This window comes from Rhinoraja longicauda, chromosome 13, assembly GCF_053455715.1.
Source record: "Rhinoraja longicauda isolate Sanriku21f chromosome 13, sRhiLon1.1, whole genome shotgun sequence".
In the NCBI taxonomy this organism is placed as follows: Eukaryota; Metazoa; Chordata; class Chondrichthyes; order Rajiformes; family Arhynchobatidae; genus Rhinoraja; species Rhinoraja longicauda.
The window spans coordinates 52,251,253-52,279,197 of record NC_135965.1 but is presented as its reverse complement, the minus strand read 5'-3'; the positions used below and the strand labels follow the sequence as shown (position 1 = coordinate 52,279,197).

The 27,945-nt window shown below is 45.2% G+C and overlaps 2 protein-coding genes across 2 annotated transcripts in view; one reads left to right on the top strand and one right to left on the bottom strand.

Annotated features, from left to right (window-relative positions):
• The first annotated feature begins 1,169 nt into the window (after positions 1-1,169).
• Positions 1,170-5,745, top strand: ssr3 (signal sequence receptor, gamma). Its single transcript, XM_078410104.1, has 5 exons — positions 1,170-1,382; positions 3,955-4,081; positions 4,168-4,266; positions 4,469-4,600; positions 5,463-5,745. The coding sequence occupies exons 1-5, from the start codon at positions 1,250-1,252 to the stop codon at positions 5,527-5,529; spliced, it is 558 nt and encodes a 185-aa protein (XP_078266230.1). The 5' UTR covers positions 1,170-1,249; the 3' UTR covers positions 5,530-5,745.
• A 1,249-nt stretch (positions 5,746-6,994) lies between these two features.
• Positions 6,995-27,945, bottom strand: part of kcnab1a (potassium voltage-gated channel subfamily A regulatory beta subunit 1a) — a 129,982-nt gene continuing 109,031 nt past the window's right edge. The window contains exons 9-14 of the mRNA XM_078410977.1: positions 22,903-22,988; positions 18,007-18,127; positions 15,849-15,943; positions 13,687-13,807; positions 11,935-12,023; positions 6,995-9,293 (exon numbers count right to left, since the gene is read on the bottom strand). Of these exons, the coding sequence (XP_078267103.1) occupies positions 9,204-9,293; positions 11,935-12,023; positions 13,687-13,807; positions 15,849-15,943; positions 18,007-18,127; positions 22,903-22,988 (602 nt within the window). The 3' untranslated portion in view covers positions 6,995-9,203. The remainder of the gene's footprint in view (positions 9,294-11,934; positions 12,024-13,686; positions 13,808-15,848; positions 15,944-18,006; positions 18,128-22,902; positions 22,989-27,945) is intronic.

The following is a 27,945-nucleotide window of genomic DNA, read 5'->3' as shown; positions in this document are numbered from 1 at the left end:
ACAGTCCGTTACTGGGGTGGTAGGGGTCCCCCATAATCTTGCTTGCTCCCAATCTGCACCTCCTGATGTATAGGTCCTGCAGGGGGGCGAGTGTAGTTCCCATGGTGCGTTCAGCCGAACGCACTACTCTCTGCAGGGCCATCCTGTCCTGGGCAGAGCTGTTCCCAAACCAGACTGTGATGTTGCCGGACACTCTGAATTTCCTCAGCTGTCTGAGGTGGTAAAGGCGCTGCTTTGCCTTACCCACCAGTGTGGCAATGTGCGTTGCCCATGTCAGATCCTCTGTGATGTGGACTCCCAGGTATTTACTTAGAATATCTGACACATAGATAGTATATATATATATAGATATATTGTTGTGGTATCAAAGCTGCAGCGAGCCAGAATGTCATGGTTGTGGTTGACTGCCAGTGTGCCCCACAGCCACTGAACAATAAACACACTCGACCCCAGGCAAGGGGCAGCTTTGCCAGTATCAAAGATGGCGGCGATCTATTCGTCCTACCGGGGGTGTCGCGGTGGAAACACGAAGCTCTCCCTGGACAATGTTGTCGAGTTCATGCGTTTGGTGTGACGTGAATGTTGCTGAAGTTAATTAATAAAAAGTCTTTAATGTGTCTCGGCGTGCGGGGGCCGGGCCGGGGCGAGGTGTCACGTGTCAGGGCTCGGTTCGGCGGCCGGATCACGTGTCAGGGGTCGGCTGGTTCCGGGCGATGGGATCACGTGTCAGGGGTCGGCTGGTTCCGGGCGAGCGGATTACGTGTCACGACTCGGCTGGTTCCGGGCGAGGGAGGTCACGTGTCAAGACTCGATTTGGCGGCCGAGGTGACGCGTTAATGGATCACATGTCAGGGTTCGGCTCGGTGGTCGGGCTGATGGAACAGGAGATCGACACAAAATGCTGGAGTAACTCAGCGGGACAGGCAGCACCTCTGGAGAGAAGGAATGGGTGACGTTTCTGATCGAGATCCCTTCTTCAGACTGGACAGGACTCGGCTCAGCTCGGCAGCCGAGCCGGGGTCATGTGTCAGGGTTCGGCTCAGCTCGGCGGTCCGGGATCACGTGTTAGGGTTCGGCTCAGCTCGGCTGCCCGGGGCCGGGATCACGTGTGAGAGTTCGGCTCAGCTCGGGGGCCGGGGCCGAGAGGCCGGGGTCACGTGTGAGGGTTCGGCTCATCTCGGCGGCCGGGGTCACGTGGCAGGCCGGGCGCGGTGCTCGGCGGGACGGCTCCTCCAGCTGACGTGGAGTCATGGCGCCCAAAGGCAGCAGCAAGCAGCAGTCCGAGGAGGATTTACTGCTGCAGGACTTCAGCAGGAACGTGTCGGCCAAGTCGTCGGCGCTCTTCTACGGGAATGCGTTCATCGTGTCGGCCATTCCCATCTGTGAGTAGCCGGGCCGCCGGGCGGTGTGGTAGCGGCGAGACGAGTTGAGTATAGGAGCAAAGAGGTCCTTCTGCAGTTGTACAGGGCGCTAGTGAGACCGCACCTGGAGTACTGTGTGCAGTTGTACAGGGCCCTAGTGAGACCGCACCTGGAGTACTGTGTGGAGTTGTACAGGGCCCTAGTGAGACCGCACCTGGAGTACTGTGTGGAGTTGTACAGGGCCCTAGTGAGACCGCACCTGGAGTACTGTGTGGAGTTGTACAGGGCCCTAGTGAGACCGCACCTGGAGTACTGTGTGCAGTTGTACAGGGCCCTGGTGAGACCGCACCTGGAGTAGTGTGTGCAGTTTTGGTCTCCAAATTTGAGGAAGGATATTCTTGCTATTGAGGGCGTGCAGTGTAGGTTTACTAGGTTAATTCCCGGAATGGCGGGACTGTCATATGTTGAAAGACTGGAGCGACTAAGCTTGTATACACTGGAATTTAGAAGGATGAGAGGGGATCTTATCGAAACGTATAAGATTATTAAGGGGTTGAACACGTTAGAGGCAGGAAACATGTTCCCAATGTTGGGGGAGTCTAGAACAAGGGGCCACAGTTTAAGAATAAGGGGTAGGCCATTTAGAACGGAGATGAGGAAAAACTTTTTCAGTCAGAGAGTTGTGAATCTGTGGAATTCTCTGCCTCAGAAGGCAGTGGAGGCCAATTCTCTGAATGCATTCAAGAGAGAGCTAGATAGAGCTCTTAAGGATAGCGGAGTCAGGGGGTATGGGGAGAAGGCAGGAACGGGGTACTGATTGAGAATGATCAGCCATGATCACATTGAATGGCGGTGCTGGCTCGAAGGACCGAATAGCCTCCTCCTGCACCTATTGTCTATTGGATCACAAACGTCTCCTGAGATTTCATCAGTGACAGGAGCAGAATTAGGCCATTCGGCCCATCAAGTCCACTCCTGCCCATTCAACCACGGCTGCTCCATCTCTACCCCCTCCAACCCCATCCTCCCCACAACCCCTGACACCTACACTGATCAACAATACAACACAATACATCTTTATTGTCATTGTACAGGGGTACAACGAGATTGGGAATGTGCCTCCCATACGATGCAATAAATTAATTAGCTAGTCAGTATTAATTTAAACAACCCAATGAAACAAATTAGAACAGTTTTAAAACAGAATAAAGTGCAAGTAGGTCTGTGCCGGTTCACTGTGCGATGTGACCATCCGGCTCAGCAGGACTGGTTCATAGCAGCTATGGCCCTGGGGATGAAGCTGTTCCTGAGTCTGGAGGTGTGGGCGTAGAAGGCCTTGTATCGTCTGCCCGATGGTAGAAGTTCCAACAGACTGTTGCAGGGGTGTGAGGAGTCTTTGTAGATGCTGGTGACTTTTCTGAGGCATCGTGTGTTGTAGATGCCCTCCAAGGCTGTTCCGATGGTCCTCTGAGCTCTATGGACTACCCGCTGAAGAGCTTTCCTCTCTGCCTCCGTGCAGCTGAGGTACCACACAGGGATGCCACTGACTTGGCCTCCACCGCCTTCTGCGGCAAATAATTCCACAGATTCACCGCCCTATGACTAAATAAATGCCTCCCCATCTCCTTCCTAAAGGGACGTCCTTTTAATTCTGAGGCTGTGACCCCTAGTCCTAGACTCTCCCACCAGTGGAAACATCCTCTCCACATCCACCCTGCCTGCCTGATGTTGCCTGACCTGCTGAGTTACTCCAGCATTTTGTATCTTATCTTTTGCCTAAACCAGCGTCTGCAGTTCTTCCGACACATGCCCTCCAGGGATGTTCCCTGACCCCACCAGTGAGTTACTCTTGTGTGAACATCGAATTCTCCAATTTTGGATAATAACCTTAGTCCTTCCTTTACCCCTGCCTCCCTCTGTGCTGCACCCATTTCTTCCTCCTGTCCCATCCTCTTCCACCTAGATCCCCATGGTCTCCTCCATGCAAGTGTGAGGGCACATGCAAACTGGAGGAATCTCCAATATTAAGCAACACCAACCCTCCCCTCCTTTCCTTACACCCCCCCCCCCTCTTTCCCCTGCCCCACCTTGGGTTTGTACCTATTTCTTCCACCATTCCCCCCCCCCCCCCCCCCACAAAAGCTATTTTTGCACCTGGTGGTACTGGTTTTCAGACCCCTAAACCTTGTTCCCATGAGTAAGAGTGCAATCAGAGCATGGCCTTGGTGGTCTGGGTATTTCCAGGTTCCCTTTTTGGGGTAGACCCTCGTAAAGGTCGATCTGGTGGGGCGGTCGGTACCTGTGATGGGCTGGGCTGTGTTTCATCTGTAAAACTAAGTTAAAGTTCTCCAGTTTCATTGTGTTACTGCCAAAATAATTTTGAATATTTCTTCCAAGGTCAGGAAAATGTGATGATTTCTACACTTAGAGGTTTCTCATAAACAATAAACTCTGGCAGATTGTTTAAATTTCCTGCTTTTAAAATTTCTATTAAATCCACTAAGTAGAATCGAAATCTCATGCCATGTCACTATCTGCTGCTGGTGTACATTTTTAATTGTGAAAATGATAATTCTCAGACTTGTTCCTTTAGGGCTCTATTGGAGGATCTGGCATATGGACCTTGTCCAATCCGCAGTTCTATACTGTGTTATAACCCTTGTTAGCACCTACCTTGTGGCATTTGCGTACAAAAATGTGAAGTTCGTCCTGAAACACAAGTAAGTAATTCCTGGAGTGCTAGTTTTTTTTTTGCACAGGTTTACCCGCGATGTGCTAGACATTACTAACGTATGTGTGTGTCCAGGGTGGCGCAGAAGAGGGAAGATGCCGTTTCCAAAGAAGTCACCCGGAAACTCTCAGAGGCTGACAACAGGAAGATGTCTCGCAAAGAAAAGGATGAGAGGTATTTTAAGTCATGCAACTTTTATCCATTAAGATTATCTCGGTATCTTGTAAATCCATTTTTGAATACAAAGGACTTTTTCCTCTCGGTGTAAACGTTTACACAAATGTTTTTAAGTTGATTTCACTCCAGTCTGACATGTGGAGATAAAAAAAATTTCTCTCTTTCCCCCCCTCCCCTCCCCTCCCCTCCCTCACAATAGAATTCTGTGGAAAAAGAATGAGGTGGCTGACTACGAAGCTACAACCTTTTCAATCTTTTACAACAACACCTTATTTCTGGTTATCGTGATCATTGCTTCATTCTTCATACTGAAGAACTTCAATCCAACTGTGTATCCTTTTTAATGCTGGTTCAGCAATGTGGATTTATCTTTGCACTTTCATATTATGCCAAGTCCAAGAGGTAAGTTTAATAAATAAATAGTTATTGAGTAACCCAGTTGTGGCTAACTTTTAAAAAATCGCAAAATGAATGGCTAGAGATTGACCATCCGATAATTCGGTATCAAACCCATGATTTTGACCTGTACCTGCACAGTAGTTTGCCCACTTAATGATGGCACTCATTTTGTCCATGAAACACATTGTGGTACAGGATTAGTATGGGTGTCAGAGGTTATGGGGAGAATGGGGTTAGGAGGGAGAGATAGATTTTTTAGATTTAGATTTTCTTAGATTTAGAAATACAGCGCAGAAACATGCCCTTCGGCCCACCGGGTCCGTGCCGCCCAGCGATCCCTGCACACTAACACTATCCTCCACCCACTAGGGACAATTTTTTTACATTTGCCCAGTCAATTAACCTACAAACCTGTACGTCTTTGGAGTGTGGGAGGAAACCGAAGATCTCGGAGAAAACCCACGCAGGTCACGGGGAGAACGTACAAACTCCGTACAGACAGCGCCCATAGTCAGGATCGAACCTGAGTCTCCGGCGCTGCATTCGCTGTAAGGCAGCAACTCTACCGCTGCACCATCGTGCCGCCGCTTCATCTGTGATCAGCCATGATGGCAGAGTGGACCTGATGGGCCGAATGGCCTTAGTTCATGCCATCAGGCCAGAAAATGTGGAGGGCCAATAATTAAATCAGCTTGCATCCGAAGCAGGTAATTCAGGCATGGAGGTGCTATTGTCTGCTAGATCTGATTCACGTGTTATTGTATAAAGTTTATTTTCCTTAATTTTAATCTCAGGAACTACATCCTGTCCATCTGTTTTTCATCTGGGATGATTGCTTTACTTTCGACTGGCTCAAAGTGATTAACATTGGCTTCGGGAGCTGATGTCAAGATTTGAATGATGCATTCGTGAGGATAAAGTCATTTAGATCTTCACAATCTACAGAATTAAGAGCCAAGACCACAGTATTGGCCACTTAACTGAGATAACAACAGTTCTATGAACTGCATTTTTTAAATTTCATGTTATCGGGTGTGGATGTACTGTAATAAAACTGCATTTTGCAACTAATTTTTGTACATGTTGGTTGTTTTCTTGTCCATACACATCAGGGTTTATTAATGTTTTATAAATGGCCATGCAAAGCCTCTGAAGTCATGTTTGGGCATCCAGGCATACATTTTACATTACAAATAGTTAGAAATTATTTTAGCATGTTTTTTAATGTGGTTATAGAATTGTACAAATTCTGAAATGATGATACTGCAAAACTGCTGATAATCTTTACACTACTGAGAACCATAACCCTGCTTAGAAATTCAATCACATAGCTTAAGTGATTTTCCACCCCATCCCAGCCCTCTGTAATGAAGTACAGCAATAACCATTTCTAGGTTCGTCAAATGGAAAATGTGACTGGCAATGACTGGATTAATTCTTGTGACCTTGACTTCATTCCCAGTTGAGTTTTGGAAAGAGTTAAAAATAGTTGAAATTGATTAACATGTTGGTGTAATATTTTTGATTTTAATGTAGCATGTTGTTAACTTAGTGGTGAGTCCAGTGGCAGAGTGGGAGCTCAGTCTGAAGGTTGAAGGTACAATGTACAATGGAAGTCAAACACACATCCACAAAGCACAAGCCAGCAGACTCTATTTTCGTAGAACTGCAGGCAACATCTCTGGAGAGAAGGATTGGGTGGTATTTCGGGTTGGGGCCCTTTGGTATAAACCAGCATTTGCAGTTCCTTCCTACATATTGTACGTGGAAGTTGGGATATTATGGTACAATTATACAAGATGTTGGTGAGGCTGCATTTGGAGTATCGTGTTCAGTTTTGGTCACTCTGCTATAGGAAGGATGTTAAGTTGGAAAGAGTGCTAGATTTAAAGGATGTGAGAACATTGAACAGGTACATGGATAGGAAAGGTTTAGAGGACAGGGAGCAAACGAGGGCAGGTGGGACTAGCGTAGATGGGGCACCTTGGTCGGCATGGGCAGGTTGGGCTGAAGGGCCTGTTCCACACTATGACTTAAGATGAAGTTGCCTTTCATGAGCTGAGATGTGGTGTTGGCAGCAGCTTCTCCATATACGAGTATACTTCAATAATTCTCCCTGCAGCTTGTCTGAACGATGCATCCAGTGTGACCACATCTGAGAATTGTTGGATGAGATAAGACTAAGGGGATACAGCCTCCAGTGCGATGTAGGTTTGTACAGGAGGCAATTTAAAGTTAATGGAGTGGAGTATTTTCCATCAGAGTATTAAAACCAGTGTGTTAATATTGTCACTTGTTGAATCAATGACTAAAAAGAAGAGTTCACTTTTTATTTGTCTGGAGTGGATGCTGTCATGCACAAATAATACATTCCAAAAAAAATTACTTCTACATTGTCCGTAAACCATTGAACAAGAGAAACGAAGCATTTATTCCTGAGATGTTGCACTCTTAAGAACACAGGCAATAGCTGCAGGCACACAGTATAACCTAAATTAAAGCTCAAGGATATGCAATATCATCTAATAACTCTCGGCAATCCAATTAGATTGCTATTAAAATGTCGACTGGTTAGTCCTGGATTTATCAGTTATACTGCAGTAAACCAACAACAGAAGTTAGTGTGGCAGAACCAATTAGCTAATAGTACACCTAATCAAGCTTTACTCTTTAAATGTACAAATCTTAATCATTAGCAAGTCATTTTGTAAAGATGAATAAACTTTAACTGAAATTTATTAAATAGTCAAGAGTGCGTAGTACTCGGAAGTTTTATGTTTCAAAGCAAGTGAGGATGAACACATTGATCATCATCCTCAAATCAAACTACTTTGTTTCTACTTTGCACTGTCATTGTGCATGACTTTGATAATGTGCATGGGAAACAAACATCGATTCTTATTACAGGCTTTAAAGATTTTAATTACCTGAAATTATCTTGGCTTGTTTTAATATGCTGATAGGGTTAATTATTTAGCCCCTTGACATGGTCCTATGATTCAGTTATATAATGGCTGATTTATACCTGTAAATTTGGATAGTATAATACTAGGCTGTATGCTTTCCACCTGATTTTAGGGAAAAAATTAAGTATCCACAGCATTTTCAATGACCTGATCGAGACTGGATACTTTAGATCTAATTTTTAAAACTTCACAAGCAAAGAAAATGGTATCGTACCTATCCAGGGCCCAATATACTTCCTGAGGTGCATTGCCAAAACTGATGACAATGTGGTCTGACTTGGGCCAGCTCCAACTAAAGTGGTGCTTCACCCTTTTTGTGCTTCAACTCTTCTTGCTATGAAACATAGAAAATAGGTGCAGGAGTAGGCCATTCGGCCCTTCGAGCCTGCACCGCCATTCAATATGATCATGGCTGATCATCCAACTCAGTATCCCGTACCTGCCTTCTCTCCATACCCCCTGATCCCTTTAGCCACAAGGGCCACATCTAACTCCCTCTTAAATATAGCCAATGAACTGGCCTCAACTACCTTCTGTGGCAGAGAATTCCACAGATTCACCACTCTGTGTGAAAAAAAACTTTCTCATCTCGGTCCTAAAAGACTTCCCCCTTATCTTTAAACTGTGACCCCTTGTTCTGGACCTTAAACTGTGACCCCTTGTTCTGGGTCTTTAAGTATATTCTCTGCCTCTTTTTAATCGCCTTTTCAACGAATACTGCACTCTACCTTTTGATTTGTACTTCTTGGACCCATCACATGTAACTTGCCCACTCACTTTACCCAAGTAATGTTAACTGCTCCATTCATGTAGGAACGTTAACACATCAAACAGTACCTTTCACAAATACATTTCTCTTTCTTTGAACAACTCTGACACATGTGATAGAGCTCAAAGCCCCAGTTCAATGAAAGCATTGTAAACTAGACATTTACATAATAGTGTAGAAGATAAGGTTTATGGAGCTTCTTTAAATAAACTTTCATTCTGAACAGGTCTGTTGAGAAATTCCGTGTAGTTTAACATGAATGAGTGCAACATAGGTCCATGCAGGTTAAAGCTTTTGGCTATTGCAGGCGGTATCTACTCAAGAACAAGTTAACACAAGCATTTGTTTTCAGCATATCTTACAATGCAAACAAAGGTGTGCAAAGTTTGTCACTGTGTGTCCATTCATTGATGTAAGCAGACTTTGCTACGGGTTCTAAGAAAATGACAAGTCCTGGCTGAAAGTGAGCCATCAACAGTGTATGATAGGCAATATACTGCACAAGGTTTAAAATGGGAGGAAAAAGAATACTGGGATTAATAGTTCAAGCTATGGCCTTGCATGATCTACTAATTTTTTTAATGCAAAGAGCGATAACTCAATTTTGCTGAGTAATAAAAGTCAGGAACCATCTTACTAACCAAGGACTGTGCTTCTGGACGAGCACATTCTCTCATTGCAATGGCATGCACCTGTGGGAATTCAGCAGGGAACAGCATTAGATTCACATTAACCAGAGAGTGGTTCAAGTAAAGAGCACCACTGTCATGCATTCTCAGTTGATTTCATGCTGCTTTAAGTTAGGATCTGTAATCCTTCTTGCTGTACGGTTTATTGCCAAGTATGTTATCAATCTCAGTCACAGTCTGTGTTGTCATCTTCGAGACCACCTGAAGTAATTAAAAAACATTTCAATTAAACGCTAAGGAATTCGTCAGAGCATTTCAGAGTGCAAGAAAATCCTTGGGTGCTTAGCAGCCAATAAATCACGATCGTTACATTTAGATAAAGACACGCATTGCTGGAGAAACCTGGTGGGTTCCTGGAGAACAAAGACAGGAACCCTTCTTCAGAATAAAGGTCTGAAGCAGAAGGGTCCTGACCCAAAGCGTGACCTATCCATGTACTCCTGGGATGCTGCCTGAGCCGCTGAGTTTCTCCAGCACTGTGTCTTTTTGTAATCCAGCATCTGCTGCTCCTTGTTTCTACTTCACCATCATTACATTGCTCTGTGCAAATTAGGCCCATCAAGTCCACACCAACCATTTGGCCACCCATTCACGCTAATTCTGGCATCCCACTTTCTCATCCACTCCCCACACGATAGCAGTAATTTAGAGGTGGCCGATTAACGTACAAACCCACACCTCTTTGGGAAATGGGAGGAAACCATTTAGTAACGGGATCAAAGATTCTGGGGAGAAGTCAGGAGAATGGGTTTGCGAGAGATAGATAGATTAGCCATGATTGAATGGCGGAGCAGACTCGTTAGGTCGAATGGCCTAATTCTGCTTCTGTGTCATGCCTTTGATAAGGTGCCACATGGGAGGCTGGTAAGGAAGATGAGAGCCCATGGTATAAGAAAGGGCAGATACAAGCATGGATATTAGGTTGGCTGGGTGGCAGAAAGCAAAGAGTGGCAATAAAGGGGGCTGTTTCTGGTTGTCTGCCAGTGACTAACGGAGTTCCGCAGGGCTCAGTGCTGGGGCCGCTGCTCTTCATGTTGTATATTAATGATTTGGATGAGGGGCATTGAAAGCTTTGTGGCCAAAATTTGTGGATGATAGGGGCAGGTAGTGTAGAGAAAGCAGGGACTCTGCAGAAGGACTTGGATAGGTTGAGAGAGTGGGCAGAGAAGTGGCAGATGAAATATAGTGCTGTAAAGTGGAGTCGTGCATTTTGGTAGTAGGAATAAAGGAGTAGATTATTTTCTAAATGTGGAGAGAATCCAGAAATCGGAGGTGCAAAGGGACTTGGGAGTGCTGGTGCAGGATTCCCATAAAGTTAATCTGCAAGTTGAATCGGTAATAAAGAAAGCAAACGCAATGCTAGCATTTATTTCAAGAGGGCTAGAATACAAAAACAGTGATGTGATGCTGAGGCTCTATAAGGCGCTGGTCAGGCCACATTTGGAATATTGTGAGCAGTTTTGGGCACCTTATCTGAGGAAGGATGTGTTGGCTCTGGAGAGGGTCCAGAGGAGGTTTACAAGAATGATCCCAGGAATGAGTAGGTTAACATATGGTGAGCGTTTGACAGCACTGGGCCTGTACTCGCTGGAGTTTAGAAGAATGAGAGGGGACCTTATTGAAATGTACAGAATAGTGAGCGGCTTGGATAGAGTGGATGTGGAGAGGATGTTTCCACTAGTGGGAGAATCTAGGACTAGAGGTCATAGCCTTAGTTGAGCTTATAGGACTTGATATTATAGGACTTGATATGATATAATTGGCACGTTCTTAATATCTTGAGTGGGGGTAGGGGTAAAGACATCAATAGGGTCATCAGGTGGGCACCCTCCTTGGTGTTTTGTTGATAGAATTAAAGGTCATTGTTTTCGGAAGGAGATGAGGAGGAGTTTCTTTTGTCAGAGGGTGGTGAATCTGTAGAATTCTTTGCCACAGAAGGCTGTGGAGGCCAAGTCAGTGGATATATTTAAGGCATAGATAGATAGATTCTTGATTAGTGCGGGTGTCAGAGGTTATGGGGAGAAGGCAGGAGGATGTGGTTAGTAGAGAGAGATAGATCAGCCATAATTAAATGGTGGAGTAGACTTGATGGGCCGAATGGCCTAATTCTACTCCTTTCACTTATGAACTTATGAACATATCTCTCTCCTATGTGATATAAACCAAATTTCAATGCAAGTTGCCGAATGAGTATTAGTCAAAAAAGGTGCAGGGTTTATGACTTGTTATCCCAACAGAAATGACTTATAATAAACTACATTTGATCAAATTAATAGCGCTGAAAACAACAGACTGTATCAATTAGTACCAAAGTAGCAAAATGTAATGGATGGGAATCTCATTTCACACAGAGCTTTTAATAACAGTTTTTCTCCCCCCCCCCCCCCCCCCCCCTCCCGGGCATTGGTAATTTTTCTTCAAGGAAGTTTATTTGAGAGTTCAGCTCCTAACGTTAGAGATCGACCATGGAAACAAGCCCTTTGCCCCACTCTGACCAGCCATTACCAGCACTATACCACACACTAGGGTGAATTTATAATTTTACCAAAACCAATTAATCTACAAACCTGTACATCTTTGGAGTGTGGAAAGAAACTGGAGCACCTGGAGAAACCCCCCCAGGTCACAGGGAGGTACGTACAAACTCTGTACATACAGTGCCCTTAGTCAGGATCAACCCTGGGACTCTACAGCTCCCCACCCCGCCACCCTTAACCCCGTGAATTAATCCATGATTTCTTTCTTCCGTGAAGTTTCTTTTGTGTGACTCTGATGAATTCCATCCATACAATCCTGTCATTAACAATGAATCAATGGGTTGAAGGCTTCCTTAGTTACTTGCCTGTATGGCGCCAAGGTTCTCTGTGAGCTGTTGTGGATTGGAGGCCCCTAGAAGGACAGAGCTAACTCCTTCTGTACGCAGGCACCAGGCTGAAAGTACAAGGCAACTGCAATGAGTTCCATGTAGGGGCCGGACTGACGGGGATCGGGAGCTGCTCTAGTAGACCGAGCACGTGGGCAGACTGGACTCTGGCTTTGGAAATTGCACCAAAACGTGGCGTTGCCCGTATGTGTAAATATGCAAAAAGAATTTCACTGCACAGTAGCACATGTAACAAATAAAGCACCATTGAACCACTGAGTTCACAATAGAATAACAGTTCTGTGGGAAGAGCATGTCCTGACATAGGGACTTCAACCTGAAGTATAACTGATTCAAAGTATACTGTATGTACATTCTTCAATGAATATATTTCTAAGGAAGGCCTAATTATATTTGATTTTATTTCCTGTTTCTCTTTCCACAAATGTTGTCTGACCTGCTGAGTTGTTCCAGCATTTTCTGTTTTTATTGCTGACGAAGTCTTCGAATTAAGGAATATTGAAACTTAAATCGGCCTTCTGCTTCTTTGGCCAGATTAACGTGCTTGCACTTTTGATGGGTTGCTTAAACAGCAACTGGAAAGTTTGTACAAGGTGTGCGTGAACAATATTAACATGTTAGGTAGACACAAAATGCCGGAGTAACTCAGCGGGTCAGGCAGCATTTCGGGAGAGAAGGAACGGGTGACGTTTTGGGTCAAGACCCTTCTTCAGACTGATGTCAGGGGAGGGGGTGGGACAAAGATAGGATGTAGTCGGAGACAGGAAGACTAGTGGGAGAACTGGGAAGGGGGAGGTGATGGAGAGGGAAAGCAGGGACTATCTGAAGTTAGAGAAGTCAATGTTCATACCGCTGGGGTGTAAACTACCCAAGCAAAATATGAGGTGCTGTTCCTCCAATTTGCGCTGGGCCTCACTATGACAATGGAGGAGGCCCAGGACAGAGAGGTCAGATTGGGAATGGGAGGGGGAGTTGAAATGCTGAACCACCGGGAGATCAGGTTGGTTGAGACAGGCTGAGCGGAGGTGTTGAGCATCGAAGATTCTACCAACATCACTTTAAAATGTTGGTAGACTTGCCAGAATCTGAGAGTTTGGAAATGGTCTTGTGAATGTTCAGGAGTTTCAGCTGCTTTGGATCTTAATTGTTGGATACATCGTGCATGATTTCACTTGTCGTATTGGTGGGGGAAGAGGCTGAGTGCAGGAATACCATATCTACATTGATCTCAATCTTTGGAGTCAAACATATTAATGCAGGTAGACACAAAATGCTGGAGTAACTCAGCGGGACAGGCAGCATCTCTGGAGAGAAGGAATGGGTGACGTTTTGGGTCGAGATCCATCTTCAGACTGAGAGGGGAGAGGGAGACAGAGATATGGAAGGGGAAGGTGTGACAACAAGAGATCAAAGGGGACGAAAATCAAGGAAAATGTAGAATGGATCATTGTTGATCAACAATGATCTATTCTCAGACTCTCAGTCTAAAGAAGGGTCTTGACCCAAAATGTCACCCATTCCTTCTCTCCAGAGATGCTGCCTGTCCCGCTGAGTTACTCCAGCATCTGCAGTTCTTTCCTACACATGATAGTGCAGATTTCACTTCAGCCTGCTGGTTACATTATAGTTTAAAAAAATTCGGAGTGGTATCAAACAAAATCAAAAATCCCGGAAGCATCTTATTTCTGGATCTTTTACAACCGTTCTCACCTATTGCCAACTGGGGGAGCGTACAGCTCAGTCGCTCCACGATCACTCCGAGTTCCTTCAGCTTAGCCTGCTGTCTCCTTCCTTCCTCACTGATAATTTTGTCCTTCAACCACTGGTAGCACTGAAAGCAGGAGAATCAGAGCAGAGCTCAAAGTCTCACATAACTCTCAAACGTCAGATGTTCCTCACAGGGGGGTGAATCTGTGGAATTCTCTGGCACAGAAGGCTGTGCAGGCCAAGTCAATTGATATTTTTAAGGCAGAGATAGATTCTTGATTAGTACAGATGTCGGGGGTTATGGGGAGAAGGCAGGAGAATGTGGATAGGAGGGAGAGATAGATCAGCCGTGATTGGATGGCGGAGTAGACTTGATGGGCCGAAAGGCCTAATTCTGCTCCTATCACTTATGACCTTATAACATTCAACATTTTTTCAATCGTCATTTGTAACTTATTTCAATGCAGTAGCTTGCCAATGGTATGAATATTGGCCAATGGTATGAATATTGGCCAGTGATATGAATATTGGCCAGTGGTATGAATATTGGCCAGTGGTATGAATATTGGCCAGTGGTATGAATATTGGCCAGTGGTATGAATATTGGCCAGTGGTATGAATATTGGCCAGTGGTATGAATATTGGCCAGTGGTATGAATATTGGCCAGTGGTATGAATATTGGACAGTGGTATGAATATTGGCCAGTGGTATGAATATTGATTTCTCTAACTTCAAGTAACCCTTGCTTTCCCTCTCTCTCTGTCCCTCCCGCACCCTAGTTCTCCGACTAGTTTCACTGTCCTGATTGATTTTCCTGTTTGCAATACAATACAATACAATACACTAATCTACAATAGTGGCCTTATTGTCACTTTCCCCTGCAGGGAGGGTACCGAGAGATTCATTGAGATGGATCCAAGGACGAGGTTTTTATGTGGATAGACCGGAGAAACTGGGATTTTTCTCCTTGGACTGAGGTAGGTGATGGAGGTACTTAAAGTCATAAAGGATCTAGACATGGGAGACAGCTGGAAGCTGTTCCTATTGGTGCAAGAAGCCACGAAGTAGAGGACGGAGAGAATATAAAGTAACATCAGGAAGTGAAACGTACTATAGATGCTCCCCGGATTACGATGCTTCGACTTGCGATAGTTCGACTTAGCGATGGTGCCAACGGCAGTGACCTGTAGCGAGCCACAGCTCGCTCCCGGCCACGTGGTCGCGTGTGTCACAATGCATTTCCACTTACAATACTTTTGGTTTCCGATGGGTTTCACAGAACGTAACCCCATCATAAGCTGAGGAGCGTCTGTAACTGGGAAGGGTTTTACAGGCAGATACAATCGTGTAACAGTACAGCACAAACACAGGCCCTTTGGCTCACCTGTGTATAACATGATCAACCATCTCTCTCCATTCCCTGCATATACACATGCCTATCTAAACGTCTCTTAAATGCCACTACTGTAGATTAGTGTAATGGTGTCACTCATGTTATGTGTCATGCTTTTGTAGTTACGCCCCATTAGCTTTTGAGTGACCACTGCTTGCGAGATTGGAGTTAGTGTAAGTGGAACGTGCAGGCGTGAGGTCGTGCTAGTTAATAAAGTCTTTGGATCGTTGTGCAGGTGTATTATGCGGTCAGCACGACATGTTTTACTGGCCTGGCATGGCTGAATACATCACCGAGGATATGGCATCCTGCGCAGTGTGTAACAGATTGGCACCTCACCAACAAAAGCAACCGCTTCATTCACTTCTGGTACCTGACCTCCCGTGGTCCACAGCTGCAGCTGACATATTTGATTGGCGTGGCAAACAATAACTGGTGCTCATGGATTCTTATTCAGGATGGCTCAACAACTGTCGTATCAGCCTCAAATACCAACCCTAGCAGTGCGTTCCAGGCACCCACTTGGAGACCATCCAAGCTCCATTTCCTTTGAAAGGAAACTGAATAAATACTTCATACGGAAAATATAGCAGGGTTATGTGAAGAGTGTAGGATGAATGGGTCCAGCTGGAGTGTCCATGTGGAAAGCTGGTACTGATGTGATCAATGCATTGTAACCTCACTTCTAGCAAAGCAAGACAACAAAATGACTTTTGTTTCCAATCGAGAACTTCATTAAAAACCCAATGGTTTATTCCTTGTTTGTTTTACCTTTAAAGAAGCCCGTGAGCTATCAGGTACTCCGATATCATACTTTCCACTAATGATTCCACAGGCTAGTGGAGACCAAGTCATTGCTCCAACTCCTGCAGAGAGAGAACAAAGTGCAAGTCAATTGATATTCGCCGACAACCAAGGTCAACATCGAGAACAAGAACATGGGTGTTTCATGGAACGGCTAATTGTATATTGCTGGCTTTACCCTGCACTGAACGTTATTCCCTTAGCAGATATCTATACACTGTGAATGGCTCGATTGTAATGTATTGTCTTCCCGCTGACTGGCTAGCACGCATCAAAAGCTTTTCAGTGTAAAAGCTGTCCCACGTGACAATATCTAAACTATACTAGACCATATATTGGGATCATCAGTCTGAAGAAGGGTCTCGACCCGAAACGTCACCCATTCCTTCTCTCCAGAGATGCTGCCTGTCCCGCTGAGTTACTACACCATTTTGTGTCTACCTTTGATTTAAACCAGCATCTGCAGTTTTTTTTCTACACATACATTGGGATTGTTAAGTGGGGAACCAAGATGCTAATTAAAACTACAATGCTTATATAACAAAGTATTTCAGATGCTGGAATCTTGAGCGAAAACCAAAGTAGTAACTCAGTGGGTCGGGACATATCTGTGAAGGGAACGGTGAGGCAACGTTATGGGTCGGGATCCTGAAGGGAGTCTGAAGCAGGTCCCGACCTGAAACATCATCTGTCAAATCCCTCCACAGATGCTGCCAGACCTGCTGAATTTACATAGATACATAGACAATCGGTGCAGGAGGAGGCCATTCGGCCCTTCGAGCCAGCACTGACAGTCAATGTGATCATGGCTGATCATGGCTGATCAGTACCCCGTTCCTGCCTTCTCCCCATACCCCCTGACTCCGCTATCCTTAAGAGCTCTATCTAACTCTCTTATGAATGCATCCAGTGAATTGGCCTCTACTGCCTTCTGAGGCGGAGAATTCCACAGATTCACAACTTCTATCCATGTCAATACCCCCAATACCATGTGCTCTAATCTTGCCCACTAACCTCCTGTGTGGGACTTTATCAAAGGCTTTCTGAAAGTCCAGGTACACTACATCCACTGGCTCACCCTTGTCCATTTTACTTGTTACTTCCTCAATGTCACATCCTCAATTGCTCTGCCTATTGCACTTGAGTCTGGGTTGATGGTATTTACATTAATATATATTATGCAGTGTTGTGTAATAATCTGATCTGATTGGATAGCATGCAAAATAAAGCTTTTCACTGTACCTCAATACACATGACCATAATACACATGACCATAATACACATGACCATAATACACATGACCATAATACACATGACCATAATACACATGACCATAATACACATGACCATAATACACATGACCATAATACACATGACCATAATACACATGACCATAATACACATGACCATAATAAGCTTCAACTTAAACCTTATGAGATAAATGTGTCTCTCTGTCCATAAACATGAGACTATGAAGAGTCTTTCTGAATCCATACGACCAAAGTCCTTTAGGTGACCAGTGGATGAAGCCTTCGTTACAGGACCTGTCAAACTTTAAGTGCTGTTAACTTTGATCATGAGTAATGACCATGAATTCAACGGTTGAGTGTTTTCACCACAATGACACTAGCTGCATGAGGTGTTCAAGTTATTGCATGCTTTATAACTTTAAACAAAATCCCACAGGATCAGAACACTAAGTCTGAACAAAATTAGATTGTCATCTCCATATTTCTCAGATGATCTTTGAACAAACACCACTTAAATTTATGTCCACCCCTCTGATTACATTAAATATACTTGGATAACATTCAATAACGTGAAGTTTCTGCCGCATATTAAAATGCAATTTCATTCCATCTTTACTTCAAAAATCGGGATATATTCTGAAGCAGTAAATGGAACATGGGCTAAAATATTGAGTCACAACTCAACGGTTTTGTTCATCTGGGATTTCTTTAATGTAAATTTATAAATGCATGGGATAACTTCAATACCTCCCACAGTGGTGAAAACACCCAACCACTGAATTCATGATTATTACTGCTGTGACCACAATCAGCAGTTTGACTAGGCCCGGATATAAGGCTCCATCTACTACAATCAGTGCAATGTAAACACTCACCGATTTTATGATAAAGCTCAGGCAGCTGGACCTCAATCTTTTCTCTCTGAAAAATATGATATTCCGCTTGCTCACAGACTGGAGGGATCAAATTAAATTGTCTTGCCACCGAGTAGGCTTCCTGAAGGAAGAAGAAAACATGATCAGTGTTTCGTTTAGTTTATCATCACGTGGACCGTGAAAAGCTTTTGTTGCGCGCTATCTAGTCAGTAGAAAGACAATATACGATTACAATCGATCCATTTACAGTGTATAGATACCTGATAAGGGAATAACGTTCAGTGCAAGGTTAAACATAGACATAGAAAATAGGTGCAGGAGTAGGCCATTCGGCCCTTCGAGCCTGCACCGCCATTCAATATGATCATGGCTGAGCCAGCCAAATCCGATCAAGGATAGTCTGAGGGTCACCAATGAGGTAGATAGTAGTTCAGCACTGCTCTCTGGTTGTGGTAGGATGGTTCAGATGCCTGATAACAGCCGGGAAGAAACTGTCCCTGAACCTGGAGGTGTGCGTTTTCAGTCTATCATAAAAAGACTATCATAAACATTTTCACACAGAGGGTGGTGGGTATATGGAACCAGCTGCCAGAGGAGGTAGTTGAGGCTGGGACTATGCTAACATTTAAAATAATGAACTTGCACAGGTTCATGGATAGGAAAGGATTATAGGGCTAAGGGCCAAACGCAGGTGGGTGGGACTAGTGTAGATGGGGCATCTTGGTCAGCACCGACAGGTTGGGCTGTGATGACTCTGAAAATTCAAAGTGGGCTATAACAATACTCGGAAATATTGGATGAAGAAGCTAACTTGTTGGTGTACAACTTCTGAAAGCAGCATTTCAGAAATTGAAACTGAAGGAAAAAACATTAGACATTGTTCTCTTGTAAATAAATAACTTCTTGGGCAAATATCTGTAATTGTTTCCTCTGGAAACTCGTTTCATCTTTGTCTTCATTTATTGATCTATGTTAAAAAAAAAACCCCATGAAGAGCAGAAGATATTGAAAATAAGGTTGGAGAGCGCAGGCATTATATGGCCTGCCTTGTCCTTTTCTTCTTTTGTTACTGTGTTACTTGTATGTTTTTAGTGTACCTTTAGTGTTGTATTATGTGGGGGTGGGAGGGGGGAGGGGAGTTGGTGTAAACCTTTATCTCTTTCCTCGACGGAGATGCGACGTTTCCATCGTATCTCCGTCTGCACTGAGGCTTTAACATCGTGGAGCTGGTGGTCCCTTTGTTAGGGATCGACTGCGGGAGCTCTAACCACAGCTTTGACCGCCCCGATCACGGGAGCTTTGACCGCCCCGATCACGGGAGCTTCGACCACCCCGATCATGGGAGCTTCGATCGCCCTGACTGCGGAAGTTTTGATCGCCCTGACCGGGGGAGAAAAGGAGGAAAGTAGGTATAAGTTATTTGCCTTCCATCACAGTGGGGAACATGAGGTTGCCGAAAAAACCAAGATGGATGTGTTGCCTGAGCTGGTGAGGCCTATGCTGGTGCCCTGGGGATTCTCACAGGCCTCTGTGTGGCTGTTTAAGTCTCTGTTTAATTTTATGTGGTTATGTATCTTGTTGCTTTTTTGTACGACTGTTGGCAAATTAAAATTCCTTGTATGTTTACATAGACAATAGGTGCAGGAGGAGGCCATTCGGCCCTTCAAGCCAGCACCACCATTCAATGTGATCATGGTTGATCATTCACAATCAGTACCCCATTCCTGCCTTCTCCCCATACCCCCTGACTCCGCTATCCTTAAGAGCTCTATCTAGCTCTCTCTTGAATGCATTCAGAGAATTGGCCTCCACTGCCTTCTGAGGCAGAGAATTCCACAGATTTACAACTCTGACTGAAAAAGTTTTTCCTCATCTCCGTTCTAAATGGCCTACCCCTTATTCTTAACTGTGGCCCCTGGTTCTGGACTCCCCCAACATTGGGAACATGTTTCCTACCTCTAACGTGTCCAACCCCTTAATAATCTTATATGTTTCGATAAGATCCCCTCTCATCCTTCTAAATTCCAGTGTATACAAGCCTAGTCGCTCCAGGCTTTCAACATATGACAGTCCCGCCACTCCGGGAATTAACCTTGTAAACCTATGCTGCACGCCCTCAATAGCAAGAATATCCTTCCTCAAATTTGGAGACCAAAACTGCACACAGTACTCCAGGTGCGGTCTCACTAGGGCCCTGTACAACTGCAGAAGGACCTCTTTGCTCCTATACTCAACTCATCTTGTTATGAAGGCCAACATTCCATTGGCTTTCTTCACTGCCTGCTGTACCTGCATGCTTCCTTTCAGTGACTGATGCACTAGGACACCCAGATCTCGTTGTACGTCCTCTTTTCCTAACTTGACACCATTCAGATAATACTTGGCTAATAAATTAATTACAATTACAATTACAAAATAAGGGAGAGGTGAAAGGGAGAAGATACATGAGTCCATGAGCCAACATGGATACATCATGATGGAACATTGCGACCAAATTGCCAATCTATAGAGTCGTGCAGCCTGGAAACAGGCCCTTCAGCCCAACTTGCCCACACTGATCAACATGTTCCATCTACACTAGTCCCATCCACCTGCGTTTAGCCCATATCCCTCTAAACCTATCCCACTCATTTACCTGTCTAAATGTTCCTTAAACATTGCGAGCGTACCTGCCTTCACCATCTCCAGCAGCTCGTTCCATACACCGACCATCACCCCTTTGTTGTATAAAGGTTACCCCTCGGGTTCCTATTAAATCTTTCCCTGCTCACCTTAAACCTATGTCTTCTAGTTCTCGATTTCATTACTCTGGGCAAGAGACTCTATGCATTTACACGATTAATTCCCCTCATGATTTTATACACCTCTATAAGATCGCCCCTCATCCTCCTACGCTCCAAGGAATAGGGTCTTAGCCAGCTCGACTTCTATCTCTCGCTCAGGCCCTCGAGTCCTGACAACATCCTTGTAAATCTTCTCTGCACCCTTCCCAACTTAACAACACCTTTCCTATAACAGGGTCCCATATCTCCAGTTCCTGTGAGTACACATTTGCAGCAATTGTTTTGTTCCACTGTTGAGGATTTCATTTGGAAAGTGCTGCTCAAGAGACTATTGTTAATTAGTAAAGAACAGTCGACAATCACCCACTTTTGGATTTTTGTCGCATGAAATGAGCCAATTAAATGGTGACAGAGGATTAGCAGCTTTCTGCTGCTGACAGATAAGCGATGGATTCTGAATAAACAAGGACGCTCATTTTAGGAAGTTAATCCTGACGGACAAAATAGATTTTTTAGTGCGCGATGAAAAGGCCAAGGCCTTAAAATAACATTGTTACGAGCAGATAGCAAACATTTAAATTGCTGCCTAAAACTCCTTTCAGTGCATGGAGAATTTCTGTCAAGACTACTTAAACAACATTGCAATTCCAAAATAGTTTTCACACAATTGCTAATGAGAATTTTAAAAATAAATCTACACTAATCTATATACTAAAACTCATTTGTTTGTTTGTCCCTGAACTACAGCCAGAACGGTACATGATAGCGCAACAGTTTTAGGCCCATCTTACTCACCATCAACCCTTTGGTGCTAATGGAAGAAGTTTCATTGAAATCAATGTGATATTTTAAAAGTTATTCACATTTTAAAGTTTAAATCTATCTCCTAGGGATGGAGGGGGGAGGGAGGGGGGGGGGGGGGGGGAGGGAGGGAGGGGGGGGGGGGAGGGAGGATAAGGAGGGTTGAGGGGGATGGAGTGGGGGGGAGGGGGAGGGGAGGGGGATGGGGGGGGAAGAGAGGAAGGGGGAGGGGAGGAGAGGGTGCTGCACCAATGCAGGAGAGGTTTGGGCCCAACGGGTCTAGTACTATTTTATTTATGGGTAGAAAGCACAACTTATGTAGGAAGGAACTGGGGTTGATTATGGTTAATGTGCCATTATTTAGAACATAGAATGGTACAGCATAGGAATGGACCCATTGCCCACAATATCTGTGCTGAACATGATACCAAGTGAAAGTAATCTCAAAGACAGACACAAAGTGCTGGAGTAACTCAACGGGTCAGGCAGCATCTGTGGAGAACATGGATAGGTGACGTTTCACAGAGTGCTGGAGTAACTCAGCGGGTCAGGCAGCATCTGTGGAGAACATGGCTAGGTGACGTTTCACAGAGTGCTGGAGTAACTCAGCGGGTCAGGCAGCATCTCTGGAGAACATGGATAGGTGACGTTTCACAGAGTGCTGGAGTAACTCAGCGGGTCAGGCAGCATCTCTGGAGAGAAGGAATGGGTGACGTTTTCGGTTCAGGTCTGAAGAAGGGTTTCGACCTGAAACGTCACCCATCCTTTTCCTCCAGAGATGCTGCCTGACCTGCTGAGTTACTCCAACACTTTGTGTTATCTTGAGCACAATTTATGCAGATTAGAGTATATGCTACTGAGTTTTAGCATCCGTCTGAAATTATAAGTGGCCATTTACAACTTTAGAAGTGTGTATTGTGCATTTCATAAGTGATGTGACCAGAATGAGGCCATTCAGCCCATCAAGTCTACTCCGCCATTCAATCATGGCTGATCTATCTCTCCCTCCTAACCCCATTCTCCTGCCTTCTCCCCATAACCTCTGACACCCGTACTAATCAACAATCTACCTATCTCTGTCTTAAAAATAACCACTGACTTGGCCTCCACAGCCTTCTGTAGCCATGAATTCCACAGATTCACCACCCTCTGACGAAGGAAATTCCTCCTCATCTCCTTCCTAAAGGGACGTCCTTTAATTCCCAGGCTGCGGCCCCTTGTTCTAGACTCTCCCACCTGTGGAACTGTCCTCTCCACATCCAATCTATCCAGGCCTTGGGTTTATGTCTGAAGGTATTCCAGAGATGCTTACCATGATCTCCATGGCACTCCACCGGGAAGTGCCCCAGTACATGGCCATTCCTTGGTTTATCACGTGCGTCATGGCCCGGACAATCTCTAAATACCGAGGCGGGGAACAAAGCAAAAAGGTCAAAATTAAAAGTCAACTGAAAGTGATAGAAAACACAGCAATTCTGAACGTGGAGCTGTCTGTAATTGGCCTGTGTCATTGTCAATGTTACTTATACGATTTCAAGTAATGCAAAGCTAAAATAATGTACATAATTTTTTAATTTTTCTCTCAAAGGGAGAGACTTTTTTGAAGGAGATACAAAGTGCAGAAGTAACTCAGCGGGTCAGGCAGCATCTCAGGAGAAAGTGGATGGGTGACATTTCGGATCAGAGTAGTTGGTTGCGGGCGAAGAGGGGGGGAGGAGAGAAGAAAGTGGGAGAGGCAGGACAAAGCGTGGCAGGGAAGAGGCCGATGTCGGTGGAGATGGTCACTGAGAGGCAGGTGGTTGGACTGTTCTGATCTGTACTCATCCTTTGCTAGAGGCAAAGCTAAGCAGCGCCTTTACCACCTCAGACAGCTGAGGAAATTCAGAGTGTCTCTGAGGATCCTTCATTGCTTCTACTCTGGGGCTGTAGAGAGCATCCTGTCCGGCAACATCACAGTCTGGTTTGGGAACAGCTCTGCCCAGGACAGGATGGCCCTGCAGAGAGTAGTGCGTTCGGCAGAACGCACCATGGGAACTACACTCGTCCCCCTGCAGGACCTATACATCAGGAGGTGCAGATCCAGAGCAAGCAAGATTATGGGGGACCCCTGCCACCCCAGTAACGGAGTGTTCCAGATGCTACGGTCAGGCAAACGCCTCCGCTGTCACGCTGTGAAAACGGAGAGGATGAGACGGAGTTTCTTCCCACAGGCCATCAGGACTGTCAACTTTTATAACTCCAGAGACGACATTTTTGTCTACACTATAGTAACTTATTAACTTTATTTATATGCTGTAACTGTAATTCTTTTTTGTGCACAATCCGCAGGCATTGCCACTTTCATTTCACTGCACATCGTGTATGTGTATGTGACAAATAAACTTGACTTGACTTGACTTGAGCAATTTAAAATAAAATGAGATGTGACCTGATGCCCAGGGGCTGGCTTTGGATCTTGTGAACTTTCTCACAACAATACAGCTCATACAATGTTATCAAGATATACAAGTACAGTTTGATGCGTGATGTTATTGGTTACCATCTGCCACTGCACATTGTCAATGAACAAATTCAACAGTTTGTGTCTGAAGAAGGGACCCAACCTGAAACGCCACCCATCCTTTTTCTCCAGAGATGCTGCCTGACCCGCTAGACACATTTAGACTTTGTGTCTAAATTCAACAGTTCATCAGCATCAAACAACGGAACAAAATTAATTTCCCAATGACGTGACGTCGACATTACGGGTCTGCAGTTTAATTTAGTTTAGTTTAGTTTCGAGATACAGCACGGAAACAGGCCCTTCAGCCCACTGAGTCCGTGCCGACCAGCGATCCCCACACACTAACGCTACCCATCACACACGAGGGACAATTTTCATTACACCAAGCCAATTAACCTACAAGCCTGTACATGTTTGGAGTGTGGGAGGAAACCGGAGCCCCTGGTGAAAACCCACGTGGTCAGGGGGAGAACGTACAAAGTCTGTACAGACAGCACCCGTGGTCAGGATCGAACCCAGGTCTCTGGCGCTGTGAGGCAGCAACTCGACCGCTGCGTCACCCTTGAAAAAGTTGGAAAAGTTGTTTTCCTTACTCTAATGGAGTGCTTTAAAAAAGCCCACTCAAGTGGGTACATAAACAGTAAACATAGAAAATAGGTGCAGGAGGCCATTTGACCCTCCGAGCCTCCCTTCCCCTCCCCCTTCCCAGTTCTCCCTCTATCTTCCTGTCTCCACCTATATCCTTCTTTTGTCCCGCCCCCCTGACATCAGTCTGAAGAAGGGTCTCGACCCGAAACGCCACCCGTTCCTTCTCTCCTGAGATGCTGCCTGACCTGCTGAGTTACTCCAGCATTTTGTGAATAAATACCGCCATTCATAGTGATCATGGCTGATTATCCACAATCAGTAACCCGTGCCTGCCTTCTCCCCATATCCCTTGATTCCACTAGCCCCAAGAGCTCTATCTAACTCTCTTTTAAATTCATCCAGTGAATTGGCCTCCACTGCCCTCTGTGGCAGAGAATTCCCAAATTCACAACTCTGGGTGAAAAAGTTTCTTCTCACCTCAGTTTTAAATGGCCTCCCCTTTATTCTTAGACTGTGGCCCATAGTTCTGGACTCGCCCAACATTGGGAACATGTTTCCTGCATCTAGCTTGTCCAGTCCTTTTATAATTTTATACGTCTCTATAAGATCCCCTCTCATCCTTCTAAACTCCAGTGAATACAAGTCCAGTCTTTCCAATCTTTCCTCATACGATAGTCCTGCCATCCCAGAGATTACCCTGGTGAACCTACGCTGCACTGCCTCAATAGCAAGGACATTGTTCCTCAAATTTGGAGACCAAAACTGCACACAAAACTCCAGATGTGGTCTCACCAGGGGCCTGTACAACTGCAGAAGGACCTCTTTACTCAAATCCTCTTGTTATGAAGGCCAACATGCCATTAGCTTTCTTCACTGCCTGCTGTACCTGCACGCTTACTTTCAGTTACTAGGTTAATTCCCGGAATGGCGGGACTGTCGTATGTTGAAAGACTGGAGCGACTAGGCTTGTATACACTGGAATTTAGAAGGATGAGAGGAGATCTTATCGAAACGTATAAGATTATTAAGGGGTTGGACACGTTAGAGGCAGGAAACATGTTCCCAATGTTGGGGGAGTCCAGAACAAGGGGCCACAGTTAAGAATAAGGGGTAGGCCATTTAGAACGGAGATGAGGAAAAACTTTTTCAGTCAGAGAGTTGTGAATCTGTGGAATTCTCTGCCTCAGAGGGCAGTGGAGGCCAATTCTCTGAATGCATTCAAGAGAGAGCTGGATAGAGCTCTTAAGGATAGCGGAGTCAGGGGGTATGGGGAGAAGGCAGGAACGGGGTACTGATTGAGAATGATCAGCCATGATCACATTGAATGGTGGTGCTGACTCGAAGGGCCGAATGGCCTCCTCCTGCACCTATTGTCTATTGTCTATTGACTGGTGTACAAGGACACTCAGGTCTCGTTGCATTTCCCCTTCACCTAATCTGACACCATTGAGATAACAGTAGGATAGGGAACAGGAGCCGTTATACCATTTATCAAGATCATGCTACCATGTGTGTTCAATTTGCTGCACCTGACTGCAGCAGCCACTAGGGGATACTGTTCACTCAGTAATGATGCCGGACTGACTGAACATGGAGCAAGCAAGTTCCTAAAGCAAGGGGCATTCTCAGTGGATCTCAGCTGGCATCCAGAAGGAATTTTACACTCCAGCAAGGTGGCAGAAAGCAGATATCAGAGTATATTTCTGCCAGCTGCAACCTATATGCAGCAGGCAGTGAGGCAGTGAAGAAAGCGAATGGTATGTTAGCATTCATAGCGAGGGGATTTGAGTTTAGGAGCAGGGAGGTTCTGCTGCAGTTGTACAGGGCATTGGTGAGACCGCACCTGGAGTATTGTGTACAGTTTTGGTCTCCTAATCTGAGGAAAGACATTCTTGCCATAGAGGGAGTACAGAGAAGGTTCACCAGATTGATTCCTGGGATGGCAGGACTTTCATATGAAGAAAGACTGGATAGACTCGGCTTGTACTCACTGGAATTTAGAAGATTGAGGGGGGATCTTATAGAAACTTACAAAATTCTTAAGGGGTTGGACAGGCTAGATGCAGGAAGATTGTTCCCGATGTTGGGGAAGTCCAGAACAAGGGGTCACAGTTTAAGGATAAGAGGGAAGTCTTTTAGGACCGAGATGAGAAAGTTTTTTTTCACACAGAGAGTGGTGAATCTGTGGAATTCTCTGCCACAGAAGGTAGTTGAGGCCAGTTCATTGGCTATATTTAAGAGGGAGTTAGATGTGGCCCTTGTGGCTAAAGGGATCAGGGGTATGGAAAGAAGGCAGGTACAGGATACTGAGTTGGATGATCAACCATGATCATATTGAATGGCGGTGCAGGCTCGAAGGGCCGAATGACCTACTCCTGCACCTATTTTCTATGTTTCTATGTTTCTATAATGTCTAGAGAATGGTCTTGATCCAAAACGTCACCCATCCACACTCTCCAGAGATGCTGCCTGACCTCTTGAGTTATTCCAGCAACTTTATATTCTCTAATCTATTATAGATACAAAAAGCTGGAATACCTCAGTGGGTCAGGCAGCATCTCTGGAGAAAAGGAACAGGTGATATTTTGGGTCAAGACCCTTCTTCCAGACCCCGAAACGTCACCTATTTCATTTCTCCAGAGATGCTGTCTGACCCACTGAGTTACTCCAGCTTTATGTGTCTAACTTCGGTTTAAACCAGGGTCTGCAGTTCTTTCCTACACTTTACATTTGTATTATATCAGTGCAGAACTAGCAAGATGTTTTACTAAAAAAAGATACAAAATGCTGGAGTAACTCAGCGGGTCAGGCAGCATCTGTGGAGAACATGGATAGGTGACGTTTCACAGAGTGCTGGAGTAACTCAGCGGGTCAGGCAGCATCTGTGGAGAACATGGATAGGTGACGTTTCGGATCGGGACCCTTCTTCAGACTGATTGTAGTTGGGGGTGGGGTGTGCGGGGGAAAGCTGGAGGAGAGGAGGGGCAGGGCAAAGCCTGGCAAATGATAGGTGGATACAGGTGACAGGGAGGAGAGGGGGGTGGTGGTGGTGTTTGGCAGATAGTTGGACAAAGGCCAGAGATGAAAAGACAAATCTTTGCATGGTGGTGCAGCGGTAGAGTTGCTGCCTTACAGCGAATGCAGCGCCAGAGACCTGGGTTCCATCCTGACTACGGGCGCTGTCTGTACGGAGTTTGTACGTTCTCCTCATGACCTGCATGGGTTTTCTCCGAGATCTTCGGTTTCCTCCCACACTCCAAAGCC